We start from the raw sequence: 18,204 nt of genomic DNA, 5'->3' as shown, positions 1-18,204 counted from the left end.
AGAATATATCTAAAATATTATTTTAGAAGAGGTGTCCAAAAATTGAATGTTTGAAATTTCTTCAAGAACTTTTGCATGATAAATGAAATTAAGTGCAAAAAAAACTAATTATTCAAACATAAAAGAATTAGTGCAAAAATTAAGTGTCTTGATCCGACTAGATAACTCTTTAATCAACTTATTGAGTCAGAATCATTGATTTAAAATATAAATTGAGATTATGTTGTTGAATGTAAAGTGTTGGTAAAATAATAGGAGGCCATGCCATAATACATAGTGTATTTGTAGTAGTGACATCTTATTTGGAAATCCTTTGTCATATTTAGTAAATGAAATCCTTTTATACGTATAAATAATATTCTATGTGTTATAGGATCGTAGTTATTGATTTTAAATCAACGACTCAAAATACTTAATTCAATCTAATGGTAGTCATTAATTTCAAAATCAAATCCAAATATAATGCATATAAAGTTCAGATGAATGATGCTTATGTCTTATGACCACATCTACGAGTAGTGTTTTTCTATTTGAGCCAGTCAAGCTTAATACTGCATCGATTCTAATATTATTTGTCATGACTTAGCCCGATAAGATAATTGACCTAAGAACTATTGATCGGAAATGCTTTAGTCCAAGTAAATGATGGTATATGTTTTTCTTTCATGTTTCCTCTTCTCTGACTTCAAGTCTACTTCATTTGTTTTTTCTTCGTTTTAGTTGAGTTGTGTTGCTGTTTCTTTCTTGATGAACTGCAAAACAATAGTTTATTAAGCAATTTTAGAAATGACTAGCCTAAACCGCAACAGAAATGAATCTGTAGCTGGTGTCTTAGTGTTCATGAGTGAATCTTGAAGTTACAGTAGCACAGTACATGCAGTCAGTATGATCTAAGAACTATGTTCTATTAGCTCAATAGATTGACATTACAGCCACATAGTTGAAGCATGCATGTCAACCATCACAAGAGCACTTAACTATTCTCTAACACTTTATGATCTACTTTCATGATTAAGTCAGTTCAATGGCAGACCAACACCTGTGACTGAGATCCCTTGTTACAAGATCCATTTTTAAGTAACATATACATCCACTAAACACTTATGATGTGCATTTAGAAAGCTCTTTGTAGGTTCCTTTATCAGCAATATTTGCTTTGTCAAGCAACTAAAGACTCAACTTTTACAATTATCAATCCTATTGCATTCTTTCCAGGCCATATCCAGTCAACTAATCTTTAAATAGATTGGCTTTGGCTGGGTTGACATCTTACTAAGCCACCACAATCCATTTGAAATCTTCCTGCTGAATCAAGGAAAGACATCATCATATCTCTCTATGGCAAATCTACTGTGGCCACTGGTTTCAGTTCTATTAGGTTGCAGTGATCTGGGTGGGTCCAAGAAAGAACCTAAAACACTTGTTTTAGATTGATTTTTTTGACAGTAATATGAGTATCTGATTACTATATGTATATGAATGTAATTGGCATCAGTATCCAGAAGAGATGCTTGAAACTCCATACTAGTGTGATGTTTGAAACATAATCAAGTTGGAAGACAGATCATCAATTTAAATAAGAAGTGCCACTTTGCATGATCATGTTATATTTGTATGTAATTCAGCTCCAAGCTCTGCACTTGACTTTAAATTGCTAAATGGTCTATCCAAAATAAGAATGTGTTAAGAAGGATCTTAAGAAGGATTTTATTTTGACATGTATAACTTACAGTTATTGATTGAATACTCAGGTCCAAAGAGTAAACATTAAAAAATACATCATATTCTGCGACTTGTGGTGTGCACTGGTAGATCCAATGAGCATAGTGAAGGCTTCCAATGGAAGCAACATCACACTTTGAGTAAAGTCTCAAGAATCTCAAAGATGGAGTCATTCTCATTGATACTTGTGTAGTTTCAGGTCAACCTGATGCATTTATGGTCCCAAAGGCACAGTCAGATGGTAAAGGGACTGAGACATGAGAAACTAGTTTGTGCAAAGCTTATGTGCCTGGTCTTTTCTGTATCACAAAGATACCATGAGGACCAAATAAATATCTATATATTTTTATATGTATGTAATATGATGTTTAATGAATGCCCTTTGGTTCTCCATCAAATCAGACTCTTCTCTTCATGCAATGCATTTACACAAGAAGGTCTGTAAAGAAATGGTGCTTTTTACAGCCTCCAATCTTTCATCTTGATGCATCCTGTGAGAACATGAGGAAATGTACTAAGAGACACAAGTTGTGAGAAACTCTAATAATAAGAAGAACTTGTAATAGTGTTGTTACTTGTGATGTTCAAGAATTTATGATGGGAGTACATGATGGAATTTTTTGGGTCCCATAGCTATACCCAAATAGATTTTCCACATCCAGGAGGACCCACAATCTGGTAGACAATTTGAAGTGGCATCTTTCCTTTTTCCCTTTTTTTCCCCTCTTTTTCTTTTTGTTATTGTTTCAATCATCCATAGTGATAACTTCAACAGGAACACACTATCAAAAGTAACTTTCTTCTTTTGGACCATTTTCTTCACTGTAGCATTGGGGTCCTTCAAATTCCATGGCCACATGATGTGGAACAAGTGGGAGCTGCTTTCTGTCATCACAAACATATAACTTAAACTCCACTTTTGGTGCCAAAACATCTGATTACAAGAGCATATCTTTGATTGCAAGTCATTACCTTTAGTTGGATTTTGTTAGAAGTACTTTAAGCTAGTTGTCCTTGAGACCAGAAGTTATTCTGAGATTAAAATCAAAGATTGGAAATTGGAAGAACTCAAAGCTTGAGGTATTGGGACTAATTGTTACTGAATACATGCTTCCAAATTGTTTATCTGGGAAAATATGGACAAGAAAGGTGCTTAAGTTCCTGAAAACAACTTGAAGAAGATAGTAGAACTGTAACACTTGTATCTTTTAGCAGTGAAAATTTTCACACTGGTCTTGTATTAATCTTTGCATTTGGTAGTACCTTTAAGCATGTTTCCAACTGTAAAATTTGTATTTGGGGCAGAAAAATGCTTTGGAGAAGGATCCTGCGCCCAACTACTGTCCAAGTTTTGACTAGATCAAGATCATTTTTTGAAGTCACAGTAGGGAAGGAGAGGCTTTGTTCTGAGTTCCTATTGCCATAACTAATGAGCTGTGGTTTGAACTATTATCCAACAAAATCCATTTATTCAATTATTCTAAGATAAAATTACATTAATCTATGTATGGATAATTCACATTCTGCTAAGTTTAGTAGATACAGATACACTCATGTAGATTGAGAATGAGTTAGTTGTATCTGCATTTCTATAAACCACATCTAATCAATTGAGGTTTTTGCAATTTCCTTCATCTTCTGCAAGAAGTTAGTCAGCTCCACATGTCATTGGAAATCTGTACCAACATCTGACATTTTTTGAAGTCAGAAACATATTGCATGAATCTAGACTTTTTCCCTAAATGCCAAGCCCAACTTTGGTTTCATACTTGAATCAGTAAACAGAGCATGAAAATGTAAAAGTTCTTATAGGTTATTCTCAATAAAATTGATTTGATGAGCATTTTACCTGGTCAATAGTATCTTCAGCTATGTTAAAATATTAGATTCTTCAGGAACTGTTGTGGCTACTCTATCTGCAGACATTCATGACATATCCACAATGGATGGTGGGTGAAGACTGTTTGGTAGTGGAGGTGATGAACTCCTATTGCCTGCATCTACTTAGTCAATAAATTTGTAAAGAATTTTTCAAGTATAAAGGGAGGTTTGTGAATGATCTTATAATACTTCTCAAATCAAATGGCTCTGATAACTGAGTTCTGTCCTCCAAGCATGCTTGAAAAGAGAGATTTGGAAGCTGCTAAACTTGGGGTGATTGATAAGCTGCTTTTTTATGTCTAACCCACTAATAATCTAATCCAACTTTACTGCACATCACAAAATATGATTTAGATTACCATCATGTTAAACCAAATTAGGATAAAAAGATAAATGTAATATATGAAGTTCCATCCAATATGGGTTCCGGAGAGGATTAATACATGCTTACCTCTATAATTAGAACGGTTGTTAGGGACTCGAAACTTAGTCTTTGAGAACGTGAAGTATTAATTTTACTATTACATGAAGGTCTGTCGTTATAAATTCAATTAGTATAATTTTCTATTTTTACTAAAAATTTTAAACTGCATAACTAGTGTGAATTCTTGATTCTAAACTCCCTTTCCTGGATTGCTATTAAGAACAAACAAAGTGGTTGGTAAAGCTTATCTTTTGTTGAGCTCCATAGCCCATAGTCTTCTTCAAAGGGTGTGACCTAACAATGTCAACCAATAAGAACTGAATCAAGAGGAGAAAAGAGTCAACTTGAGCTCAAAGAAATCACCTTGGAAAGCTAGCTAAGATAAACTTGGAATTGTTTTCATACATAAAATATGCACTTGAACTTACAGAACAGAAGGTTTTGGTGAAACATTGACTTCTTAGTTAACTCTTGCTTTCTTTAATCTTGATTGAGATGTTGTTTAATGGAGGTGATGTGTCTCTTGTGACCTTTGACTTCATACCCACACCGCCCACTCTTTTCTTGCACAGCCAGTCAACTGCTTTCTTTCCCATCTCTCTTGTCCTCTCTCTAGCCAAATGCTCCATCAAATTTGTCTCTGACCATCTCCCAGTGCTCAAGAAAACGACCTCCAATGCATAAATCTTGGAAAAAAATGGAATTTTGATACGTAATTGGCTAATGATAGATGAATTCGATTGATATAGCTTGTTGAGAGTGTCGAGAACAGAGCAGAGTCAAACCCCAGCTCTTTCCATTTCTTTGGATCTTCTTCTTCTTCTGTTCCACTGTAATGGAAAGATAGTGTTCTGCTTCATCGTCATCTTCTCCTCTTCCTTCTTCTTCTTCTTCTTCGTCTTCGTCTTCCTTCTCTGTTTCTTCTCTTGATGCGCGTTGACTTCTTTTCGTGAGAATCTAAACTAGTCTGAATCAAGCAAGAATCTACCGAGAATCCTCAATGGTGCTGCAAAAGATGGATTTTTAGCCAGAAAAGACCATTATTTATCGATCTCATTTGTTCTCCTGCATGAAAACGTTGACTTCGATGGAAAGCAGGGGAGGCTTCTGGGCGTCGATCTCCACGCACGCTTGCTGCTTTCTCCTGTTCTGCCTGCTCGGAGCTCGACTCGCTTGTTCTCAGAATCAGAGCTGCCACTCCGGCGACTTGGATGCGTTGCGGGGCTTCGCGGACGGCTTGAAGTCTTCTCCCCCTGGGTGGAACCTCAACGACTCTTCCTCAAGTTGCTGCGATTGGCTCGGCGTCGTCTGCGGCCCTCCGGCGATCTCTGGCAGAAGGGTGATCGGATTGGTTCTTCGCAACAGAAGCCTGAGAGGCTCCATCTCCGACGCCTTGGCCGGACTGGATCGGCTCAAAAGGCTCGATCTCTCCATCAACAACCTTCAGGGGCCGGTTCCTCACCGGCTGTTCCGCCTTCCTCTGCTGGAGAATCTCAGCCTCAGCACCAACGAGCTCGCCGGCGTGATTCCTCCCGACGCGAGCCTTCCGGCGATCCAAGTGTTCAACGTTTCCTGCAACTACTTCACCGGCCACCACCCCATCCTCGCCGGCTCGGCCAACCTCACCTTGTCCGACCTCACCGCCAACAAGTTCCACGGCGCCTTCGACGCAGGCATCTGCAACTCTTCAACCAAGATCCAGGTTCTCCGACTCGCCATGAACAGCTTCTCCGGCGCTATCCCGAGAGGCATCAAGAACTGCAGCTCCCTCGTCGAGCTCTCGCTCGGCGAGAACAGCATCGCCGGAAACCTGCCCGACGAGCTGTTCGAGATGCCGTCGTTGACGCAGCTATCCGTTCAGCAAAACTTGCTCTCCGGCAATCTCAGTACAAGTATCGGCAACCTCTCCAATCTGGTCCTCCTCGATCTTTCGCTCAATCAGTTCTCGGGTTACATCCCGGACGTCTTCGGCAATCTTCCGAAGCTCGAGTCGTTCTCGGCTCATTCCAACCATTTCGTCGGTGATCTACCAACCTCTCTATCGAACTCGCCATCTCTCAAGGTGCTTAATCTGAACAACAACTCCCTCAGCGGCGAGATCGATCTCAATTGCACGGCAATGACCAGTTTAAGCTTCCTTGATCTCGGCTCCAATGCTTTCTCTGGCACCATCACTGACAACCTCCCTCAGTGCGTGCAGCTGAGGACCGTGAATCTCGCCAAGAATGATCTCGCAGGCGAGATTCCCCGCAGCTTCAAGAACTTCGTCCCGTTGTCCGATCTCTCACTCACCGGGAATCGCCTCTCGGACATATCCGCAGCCTTGCAGATCCTTCAGCACTGCCCCAACCTCACCATCCTAGTCCTCACGAAGAACTTCCGTGGGGGCGAGACGATGCCGGCCGATGGAATCCAAGGCTTTCAGAAGCTGGAGGTCCTCGTCATCGCAAACTGCGCTCTTTCAGGCGCAGTTCCGCCATGGCTGGCAAACTCCCCCGAGCTGGAAGTTCTGGACCTATCATGGAACTACTTGTCCGGCGCGATCCCACCGTGGTTCGGGAACCTCGACAACCTCTTCTACTTGGACCTGTCGAATAATTCGCTCACTGGTGAGCTTCCCAGTGGCTTGACACGGATGAAGAGCCTCAAGCACGGGGGCAGTTCGCAGAACTCCTCGGAGAACTTCCCCTTCTTCATCAAGAAGAACTCAACCGGGAAGGGGTTGCAGTATAACCAAATCAGTAGCTTTCCTTCATCTTTGGTTCTGAGCCATAACATGCTCGTCGGGCCAATCTTGCCTGGATTCGGGGAACTGTCACATCTCTATGTTCTGGATTTGAGCTGGAACAATCTTTCAGGAAGCATACCTGAGGATTTGTCAGGGATGACAGACTTAGAGACCTTGGATTTGTCTCGCAACAAGCTCACCGGAAGCATACCATCTTCTCTGACCAACTTGAGCTTCCTGTCAAACTTCGATGTGGCATACAACAATCTCTTCGGAGCAGTCCCAACAGGAGGGCAATTCTCAACCTTCTCAAGCTCTGCGTTCGAAGGCAATCCAGGCCTGTGCGGGTTCCACTTCTCCCCTTGCTCCTCTGCAAATCCTTCACCACCTCGAAGCAGGCGACACGGCAGAAGTGCTGCCTTAGGCATGGCGATCGGAATCGGAGTTGCGACAGCTTCTCTCCTCGTAGTTGCTTATTTCATCCTACTGCGAGCTCGACCGAGAGGACGCGAAGACAACGCCAAGGTGGTCGCTCATGCAGATGAATTCTCCGACCCCGCCGGTTGCAGACTAGTGCTGCTGTTCCAGAACAAGGACAACCGGGAACTCAGCATCGACGACATCCTGAGATCCACCGACAACTTCGATCAAGCTCACATCGTCGGCTGCGGAGGGTTCGCACTGGTCTACGGAGCAACTCTGCCGGACGGAAGAAAGGTTGCCATCAAGAGGCTTTCCGGCGACTACTGTCAGATGGAGAAGGAGTTCCAGGCCGAGGTGGAAACCCTCTCCAGAGTTCAGCACGAGAACCTTGTTCCGCTGCAGGGGTACTGCAGGGTGGGCAACGACAGGCTCCTCATCTACTCCTACATGGAGAATGGCAGCTTGGACTTCTGGCTCCATGAGAAACTACATGAAGGCAACTCAACGCTGGACTGGGGAAGACGACTTCGGATTGCTCGAGGCGCAGCCAGGGGATTGGCGTACTTGCACCAATCTTGCGAGCCCCATATACTACACCGCGACATCAAATCTAGCAACATCCTCCTCGACCATGAATTCGAAGCTCATTTAGCAGATTTCGGCCTTGCGAGGCTGATCCTTCCTTGCAAGACTCATGTGACGACAGACCTGGTCGGGACTCTGGGATACATTCCACCGGAGTACGGGCAGTCCTCTGTTGCTACCTTCAAGGGCGATGTCTACAGCTTCGGTGTGGTTCTCCTGGAGCTGCTCACCGGAAGGAGGCCGGTGGACATGTGCAGACCAAAAGCCCACAGGAACGTGGTGTCATGGGTGCTTCAGATGAAGAACGAGAAGAGGGAGATTGAGGTGTTTGATCCTTCCGTATGCAGCAAGCAGCATGACAGAGAGGCAATGAGGATGCTTGAGATTGCATGCCTTTGCGTCAGTGATTCTCCAAAGCTGAGGCCGTCGACCTGTGACTTAGTTGCATGGCTGGAAGAAATTGGCCATGATGAGATTTGACTGAAGAGAAAGAGAGAGATGGAATACCTTCAATGGCGGTGAGCTCACTGCAGACAATAATAGACACTGTAAAGCTTTAGATTAAACTATGCAGGATATTGAATTAATCTCTAATTCAGTCTATGGAGTTAGTTTTCTACTTTTTTATGTCCTAAATCCAATTAATAGAAATTATAATCCAACTTAAGCAGCTCGGGTCGGATGAAAACGAATCCTTAATGAAACCCGACCCGCTAACGGGCTCGAGGCGCTCTTTCGATGTTGACGGGGGTCGAGAATGTTCCGCTGTTGCGGCGAGGTGATCGGATCCGACGGCTGTGGATTTTTCGTCGTATTTATCTATTTTTCTCGCTTATTTTCGAAACTATAAATTTCCGTCATCGTTCTTCTGGCTGCCCCGCTCGAATCCGCCTTCGGGTCTCGAGTACCCGGGGAGCGACCGACGGGACATTCGGATACCGGCGGAGAATATTCCATGGCGACGTCGCTGCCGGCGCACGCGCTGGGAGACGTGTTGGATTGGTGGGAGGAGGTGAACAACTCTACCCTGTGGCAGGACCGCATCTTCCACGCCCTCGCCGCCCTCTTCGGACTTGTTTCCGCTGTCGCTCTCGTAATGTTCCTTTCCAATATATGCAAAAATCGTGATCCGATTTATTTTATTCCTCTCTGATGAACGATCATTTTCGTCTGCCACGGAATCGGTTTGTCCATGATAGATGCATGGTTCAAGAATTTGGTACCTCTGGCTAACGATTCTTGGGGGTAGGTATAGGTTATGATGGAGCCGAGAAATTATAGGATAGGTATAGGTATATAATATGTGGTGGTGGCCATGATGATGATTTCATATGTTACTTTTGTTGTGATTCTTTGGTTCAGGTATTAATATAAAATTTGAACAACCAATGCAAATCGGTAACGAGATGCTTCTTGAAATCTGGCTGCACGTCGAATTATTGTATGCTATTAGTTTCACTCTTTGGTTAATTGAAATAATCTAGTACACAGATACAATTGGTTAGAACCGAGTTCAGAGTGACAGAGTTTTGTTGGACGATACAGAAGGTCTTTCACTTCTTGAATCTCCTGGTGAATGGCGGTGAGGATCTAACTTTACTGATATTATGCGCTCTGGTACAATGTGACGAGGAGGTGTTTACATCTGCTTTTTCTGTCAAACTGTGGTTCTTGTCTTCTGCAGTCAGATCACTTGTCTTCATATTTCGTCGGGGACTACAAATAAAGCCTGAGGTTTGACTCACTTATTTTTTGTGCTCTGTAGGTATTGAGTCGTTCTTATGGTAGCTTATCTTACAGATCATCCAACATTTCCTCCTGGATTTGCCTGGTCTTGCATTCTTCACTACCTATGCACTTTTGGTGCTGTTTTGGGCTGAAATATAGTACCAGGTTTATTTTTTAGCTTTTTTGTGTTGTTTTATTTTGGTCATGGTTCATATGAATGTTCAGTCAGTTTATTTTCACTGAAATGGAATGTCATGCAGACACACTTGATATCTACTGATGGCCTTAGACCATGTTTCTATACAATTAATGCAATGGTTTATGCTATCCAGGTAATGACATAGTTAATTGTATGTTGGACAAGTAGCATAAGTATCATTCTTGTGTCAGTCCTCTTTTATCTTATTACAAGTTGAACTTACAACAATTATTCTTCTCTCAGCTGTTTTTTAAATTATTAGCTGGTGTTCAGAATGTGAAAGAGTGATTTCTACTGGCTCTTTCAGATTTTGGAAAACTAATCTGTATACGATGATTTGCGAATGAAATTTTGTTTCCTCAAAATTAGATGCGTGCAACAAGTATGTTGTGTGTGACTAATCGGTTCTTGGTTAAGCTAATGTATGATGTAGATGTAATATCATTGTTATTCAAGTTTTCATTCCGTTACCACGTGGTCATCTAGAGTGCAATTTTTCAGAGTTAAATAAGCCCATAATAAGATTCAATAGTCTTGTGACCAGCTATCAATTTGACATTAACCTACTGTACAAGGCCAATACAAGCCTTGCACCATGCGATAATGCTACCTTTCAGGTGCAGCTACTCAACTAGTTGTTGGACGATGCAGTTGTCGCTTGGCAACTGCATAAGCGTCGATGCAGATGCAGAGCGACGCGGGGTGGGCAGCGATGAGGTCGGCGACGCACTCATGGAGGCCGATGGCATTGCTGACCCATTGGGCAGATCCTAGTCTTGACCCGAAGCTAGGGTTGCTGAAGCTCCTATCGCTCCTCCTGTTGCCACGTCAGTTCCGACATCACCTCTTGCCGAGCAGCTCTTTTGTCGCTCTGCATCTGTGTCGACACCGATGCAGATGCAGAGTAATGCCACTTTGCATCTACGTCGGCGCCAACGTAGATGTTGAGCGACGCCTCTTTGTATTTACGTTGACGATGATGTAAATACAAAGGGGGAGGGGTCGAGGTTGGGATCCACCCAATGTGTTAGTGGTAAGGTGGCCATTATCTTCGTCGTAGACGTTATGGTGGTGACGCAGATGCAAAGGGGAAGGGGTTAAGGCTGAGCTTTGCCCAATGGGTCAGCGATGAGGCAGCCACCATCTTCGCCATAGTTGCTGAGTGACAACTGTGTCAGCATTGATGCAGATGTAGAGCGACGCGGGGTAAGCAATGATGAGGTCGACGGTGCGCTTGTCGTGGAGGCGAGTGGCGTCGTGATGAGTGCAAACCTTATCATTGTCGTAGATGGCTAAGCAACTATATTGACGTCAATGCCAATGGCGCCTCCATCCGTCACCACCGACGTTGTCCACCATTGAACTTTAAAATTATTTTTTTATTCTTTGTTTTCATGTTTCCGTCGATAAAACTGACATCATTAGGGTAAATGGACTTGGATGCTTCACTTTCAGAACTATAAAAATGCCAATGTAATTTTTTAAAATGTAGAGACCGAAACGTTAAAGATAACTTACTACATGGGATAATCTGTAATTAGCCCTTGCAGTGGTCTTTTACTTATTGCAAGCAGCTCTAAGGATTACAGTTGATATGAAATTTTTGAGTAGATTACTTGCTAGTTTTTTCCATGTATAACAATATATATGGTTTAGGGATTGGTGCTTATGAGCTAAGACAGTATAACAAACAAGAGAGACATCATAATTTTTGTGAGGAAATACACGTCCTGAAACAGATGTTGGCCATAAATAAAATGTTACTAGGTGTAGCCTATAATGCTACTACAAACTACAAAGTGCAAAAACAACCTCAAATAAATGTGAACAAACAATCAGATATGGCTACTGAATAATGATAGTGGAGATGCCATCTCCAAGAACAAGAGTTCACCTGTCTAAAATAGCAAAATTTACCAGGGGCTTACATGGTTTAACAGTAGAACATGACCTTCTTGACGTTATTTTTCAAAGCAGGAAGGGGTCTAACACTTCCACTGCTGTGGACCCTCATACTACTCCTTGGTCCGCCAGCCAGAGATCCGCACCCTGCCGATCCGCTAGCCCTGGAGCCACTATCTGATATCTCTGGTTCCATAGAGAATCGGGCTCGGATGGCAGCCAGATGAGTGTAATATGCAGGTGGCACTGCCAAAACCGAAAACATTCAGTTACAGTAAGCGGTTACTTCAAAGAATGTTATATTTAAGATCATGTACACTTAGCCTACCAATCGATACAGATCGTGTGCATCTTGCATAGCTGCAATGTATCAAAAAGATAACTCAGTGACAGTATAAGAAGAGGCATTAAGTAGAGAAAGGATCGTTCAGTGAGAGTATAATAAGCAAGCATCGAATAGAGGTAAAAAAAAAATCTTACGTGAAACAGAGGTTGTTGGTTAGGGTTTGTAAAGCATCTGCCATGAATTTGTTTTCATCCCATAAGACATGGTAATGAGCCGGTCAGCTTGTACCCTTCATGTGAAATATAACTCAGTTAACATCAATTACAGAATATGAGCTAGAAAATGGTCGATAAGTAACCAACGAGAAAATAGTGTTTACTTGGATCCCAGCATGACCACACAAATAGAAGTCAAACTCTGTTGGATGGCAGATCTTAGAATCAACAACAGTACCTAGAATTCCAGACACCGCACTAGCCTCATTCTCCCTCCTCTCTCTCTCATTTTCTTTCTAGTCTCTCTTAAACTCACTTAATTCTCTCTTAAATCCCTTCCAAATTCATTGAAGATCATTAGGGGAGGTTGATTTCCATGAGAAGAAGATTAACTCAAGATCTAGACCATTTTCCCTTTACATCAAGGTGAATCCGAGCCTTATTTGTAAGTTAATATCATGCAATTAGGTTTAGGTTTATGTTTATTCTTGCATGCCTAGGCTAAATTTCAAAGATTAGATCTAATTTAGAGCTTGATGTAATATCTAAATTTTGGTTGATTTAAGTTAAATGATCTAACTTTGTAGTTTGATTGTACATGCCAAGAAGAATCCCAAAATAGGATTAGAAACTTTTCTTTTTCAGACTTCTGAAAGTAAGTATACACCAGCACTGATACAAGGTATAGTACTAGCCAGACCCATACCAGTTCAGGTCCTGAAATTAACAACACTGGATAGCAAAACTTTCATGTTAGCGTTCACTTTTAGTTACCCTCATCATTCATCATTTTTTGTGCATTAATATGAACATATATCTTATGCAAATTTTAGCACCATATGGTAATTCTTTCTCAATTTATTACATATTATTTGTAAAACGTCATAGGAAGTCGTTGTACTACCTGTAACAAAGTGCTATGTAATTGTAACAAGGTTTTGTGAATCCCATCTTTTAGTATGCATAATTAGTTTTCTTTTCAAGATTCACTTTTTGAATTAAAAATGGAAATTTTATCAGGCGTTTGTCCCTTTTTTGCCCCCAAGTAAAATTTATTTCTAACTTTTGAACTTGTTCTCATGGAAGATGATAAAGTTCTTGGTACATGGGTCTAAGAGGCTAGAATGAATTCTTTGTAGTCATATCTTATTTTACATTTCTACACTTTGCACTTTGGTTGCTCTTATGATGGAAGCCCATCCAAGCGATAGTTATCCTATCCAAGATCTTCTTTGCAGGTTTTATTACCGAATATATGGATTTTATTTTGTTGTTTATGAATTAGATGAAATGAACTATATATTTATATATTTTTACAGGTGTTTCTTTGTTTGCTGCCATTGGATTTCTTTTATATGGAATGAGGTGAGCCACTGATGTGTGTTTATGTACATATCTCTTTCCACTTAGTTTGAACCTGCACCTGTTATTCTTTGTATATCATTTTTCCTGAGTAGGATTTTAACTCTCATGTCTTCACTAATGTTCAAAATGCAGTCTGTATGTGAATAGAAGCTATATCCAGTCAAAATTATAATATTCTAAAAGACTTGTTATCATGAACCATTTTATGTACTTTTATTTTTCTGAATTTGTTTAATTACATCCTTGGAAACCATAAAATGCACATTCTGTCAGCAATGCTATATGCTTCGTACACTGGAATTTTGGTTGGATTACCATTTTAAATATGTGATAGTTTTTTTAACTTGTGTTATTTCTGAAATTTTATTTTTGATCAATTGCCTTTATGAAAATTAAACATTATCAACTTGTGTTTCTGAACTTATTAGGAACTGTATACCAATTCTTGATGAAAATCTGTGCCTTATGCTTTTGAAAAGATTGTTAACTCTAGTTAATTGAGCTCAAATATTTTAGCTCATTTAGTATTCAAGAAGCATGTGAGGCAGCAGACTTTGGCATTTAAAAAATCTATCTTTCATCTAACTCCATGTTCATGCCTGAGTTATACATTTGAGAACTTCAAAGCATGTCATATATGTGAAGCTTTAAGTAAATATTTAAACTAACATCTAATACTGAACACAGAAGGCTGAAAATCCATATGCCCCTGATAATTCAAACTTATCCACTAGTCTGTCAGTAAGGATTTTTTTTTTTTTGCTTTTAAATATTCAGTATAGCTATTGAAATCAAGGTTCGCCGTACCGTACCGTACCGGCGTTTCGACCCAGGCTCGGTACCGGTACGGTACGGTATACCGCTCGGTACACCCAGGTGTACCGAGCGGTACACTCACGTGTACCGATCACTGTACAACAGTTGTACTGTATACTGCTACAGTGTCGGTACGGTACGGGGCGGTCCGCGTACCGCTGGCCTGTTGGACCGGTACGTACCGCCCGTACCGGGCGGTACAGTCCGGTACGGCAAACCTTGATTTGAAATACCAAGTCAAATGAACATTAACGGATGGGGATAACTAAGCTAGTGTGTATGATGAGGCTGATAACTAATACATGTTTCTTGAGGCACATACTAATATGTTATGGGACTTAATTACAGAAAAAGTTATAAGAGGTATATTTGGACCATGTAATATTCTTCGTAGGGAGCCCTTGTTTCTTAATGCATTATTGACTTGGTGCTTATGCAGGTTGGCTATGTTACCACTGTCTGTTTCTTATGTTTCATGTCACAATGTATTATGGTAAGTGTGAATATTGTACCTCATTTGTAATCAGAATTAGAGGTTTTGATATGCTTGGCATATATGTTTAATATTCTAATCAATGCTTCACTGGTGTGGTTCAATGCCTTTGATAAGGCTGCAGATATTGATGTTCTAAACCATCCAATTCTGAACTTCATATTCTACTTAGTGTGGCTCAAATTTATTTGGTCTTGAACATGGTCAATGCAGTTAGTTCATCGGTAGGCAAATGATATACTATTAGAGTATGTTCTATTACTTCATATGTGATATAACTATGCACATCCTCTTAAGTTTCATTATACGCCAAGCATTTCTGAAGGACTATGCTGGTTTTCACTGTCTTCTTTCTATGTTGTTATGCCTCATAATGGAGTAAAGTTGGTATTTGAGAATATCTGGTGCTAAAGCTTGTACACTTGGTTTCTGTGATGTGATTGCTGAGCACCGGAGCCAAATCGGCACAAAACTTAGTTTTAATGTTACGGATAGTTATCTGATTTTATAAACAAATTATTAAAATATTATGGCCTAATAATGAAGTTAGGTGACTGATTTCATCCAAGAGCAAATGAGTATGAACTTAGGAATTATCATTATTCTGTTGCAAATACAAGGACTTGTCTTCTGTATATATAGAAGATTAAATGTAATTGCCACATAGAAGAAGTTTTATTTGGCTATATAGAGCTTTTATGTTAAGATAATTCTATAACACTTTAATGATCTTAGTTCTAATCCCATTAATATACAAACTAGGTGATTACCTTGGAAGCATGCAGGGTCTTTTTGTTTTACATGTGGTATGTACAAACTAGTTCTTATACAGCATGTTTGATTATTCCTTCTGATTATTACAATCAAGAAAGAAATTTCAATCAAACAGCATAGATAAGTTACTATTTGATCTTTCATTTTTGAGGAGAGGTAGTTTGAAGTTTTGATTGCAAACACTGGTTGATTGGTCAGTCAAAACAGTTCTTTCTCAAGTGTCTTGTTCCTCTACTTTTGGCGAGGTTAATCTTTCCACTGATGACAATTGTGTGATGATAGACATCAATTTCATGGGCTGTTCAAATGCTCTTGAAATGTGGTCTCAGGTGATAGATAAATTTATCTTTTGACTAATGCTTTTGCTAGCCAGGGATTTGAACTGATTTATTCAGATATGACAATAACAGGGACCACTGATCTATTGATTTTTTTTTTAAATTTTTGCAGCTTGCTGAAATTCTTCCTTCATCCCTAGTCCTTTTCGTTCTAAGAAAACTGCCACCTAAGCGGAAGATCACTCAATACCACCCACTCCACTGATCCAGGAATTATGTGCCTTTATCCATTTCGAGTTCCCCGTAAGAAATATAGATTGTTTTGCAAAGTTAATGTTCCATCATTCTAATATGCAACAAGGGGACCAGAAAAGCTGCAACTATCAGGGTTTGTCATGGGCTTGCAATTTGTTCCTGGGAGGCTGTTGATCATTGGGAATATTATCAAGGTCTGCATAGAATCTCAACTCTGTAGCAATGATCCATTAAGTTTCATTTCATTTTGCATACACAATCTCGAACTCTGCTAATAGTCTGTGGTTACTATAGTCTACTTCTACTCATGAACTCAACTATCTCAGAACACTTATCCAAGATCCCTTAATTATCTCAGTATTACTTTGCTTCAGTATTGTTTTTTGTCGCAGATGATCAAAGCAATACACCTGCAGATAATTCATTGAGTTACCTTTGGTAAGTTTGCTATCTTAGCTTCTCATCTAAGTCAAAATGCTTATTTTGCATGAATGTGAAAGCATGTAATATGTTTCGCTTATGAATTACAGAAATCCAGTAATTTGATATTTATCTGACAATGTTGTTAGTGTCTCTTGAATTTTTATCCACTCTGTATACTCATTGTGTGCATAAAATTCTTCTTTTCAGATTTTAGTTTGAAATCCCTGTGTGTGTCAATTATGTTGTCATGCTACTGCAAATATAATATAGGTGTGTTTGTCAGTAATTATCTCTGCAATTTCTTTGTTCTGTTTTACAATATCAAAATCATGATTTTAAATTTCCATAATGGTTCTGTATGGCAGTGAGTGAGACCGCATGATGTCAAACCGGATTGGACACTGTGATCAAACCGATTTATATCGTCTGGTATTTAGAACCCATGATCAAAATTATAGTGCAATGAACATTATAATATAAAGAGAGAGTATTCACATACCGTCTGTAGTTGGAACAAAGTGCAGGATTCATCTGGAGAGCTGTTCGACCAGAGCTTGGGCAAATCAAATGTGCTCGAGGTATGGCATTTACATCCCTCTACTCTAAGTTGAATGTTTGGTCATGTATCTCTTTTCAACTTCCACTCAACGGTGTCTGCTTTGCCCCTTTGGCGCTCTACAGTTGAGTTTTTGCCATTTCTGTGGTCCATTTGACCTTGATTTAGATGATAAATTAATATATCAATTCTTATAGGTTAGTTTATTCAGAAATCCTTTTCTAATCAGAATTAAATATGATATTGGAAGAGTCTTGTTTCTTTTGACATAGTTTAAGTTTTATTATAAATCTCAATAGAATGTGTATCTGTGATGTTTACATAAGCATTTAGTGATTATTATGGTGAAAAACATTGTATTCCGTTAAAAACAGCCAAACTGATATAAATGAATCAACTTTCTTTTCTTTTGGTCTAAAACATCCTTATATAACTTGCATTTGATAAATTTGGGAGCCAATTAGGACTTAACATAATTTTGGAACAATTTGAACTGCTTTGGCATAGTCAAAGCCAACGTCAAAAACGTAGAACGCAAGAAAAAAACTGAAAAATGTTTTTTTTATTCGAACCTTAAATAATATTCATATGATGTTTAATAAGCATATAATGAATATTAATCTTGTTATTAACCTTCAAAAAATAGAGATTAAACTTAGTCAACACCTGGTTTCCTTTGGATGTGCGTCATGTCAGACAGGCACGACATGAGGCATTAAGGATATATCTAATTGTTATTATACGGTGAAGCTATTGAATTAGCTCCACCACCGATGCTTGATCTCTTTGTTGGCGATTCCCTGTCAGTGTATTTTACTTGTATCTCTGGTTCTCCATCGCATACTTCTATGTCTCGTGCATCTCCTTTCACCGACTACGAAAGCAGACCCGTTTCGTAGGTCCTTGTTTTCCTTCAATCCCGCATTACTTCTGCAGAATTTCAATTATATTCCTCCAAAGTCAGTAAATGTCATATTTACCCTTTTAAATTTTGATTATATATATCTTTCTGCAAATCTTTTTCATCCCTCAACTAACCCTCATTTGATTTTAATTGAAATTTTGATTGATATTTAATATCTTAAATTTTTGTATGCTTCTTGATTGAAACCAACAGATATTAATCATAACTAAAATGGATTTCGGGGGAA

At 39.7% G+C, this 18,204-nt stretch overlaps 1 protein-coding gene and 1 pseudogene across 1 annotated transcript; both read left to right on the top strand.

The window, feature by feature from the left end:
- Window positions 1–4,641: 4,641 nt before the first annotated feature.
- On the top strand, window positions 4,642–8,362 carry LOC135633323 (phytosulfokine receptor 1-like). The gene has a single exon (XM_065142656.1). The coding sequence runs from the start codon at window positions 5,097–5,099 to the stop codon at window positions 8,241–8,243; it is 3,147 nt and encodes a 1,048-aa protein (XP_064998728.1). The 5' UTR covers window positions 4,642–5,096; the 3' UTR covers window positions 8,244–8,362.
- A 292-nt stretch (window positions 8,363–8,654) lies between these two features.
- On the top strand, window positions 8,655–17,560 carry LOC103978685 (tobamovirus multiplication protein 3-like; annotated as a pseudogene).
- Window positions 17,561–18,204: the final 644 nt, after the last annotated feature.

The sequence above is a fragment of the Musa acuminata genome, chromosome BXJ3-3 (assembly GCF_036884655.1).
Source record: "Musa acuminata AAA Group cultivar baxijiao chromosome BXJ3-3, Cavendish_Baxijiao_AAA, whole genome shotgun sequence".
NCBI lineage: Eukaryota > Viridiplantae > Streptophyta > Magnoliopsida > Zingiberales > Musaceae > Musa > Musa acuminata.
The sequence above is the reverse complement of the archived record's forward strand: the minus strand, read 5'-3'. Positions and strand labels throughout refer to the sequence as shown.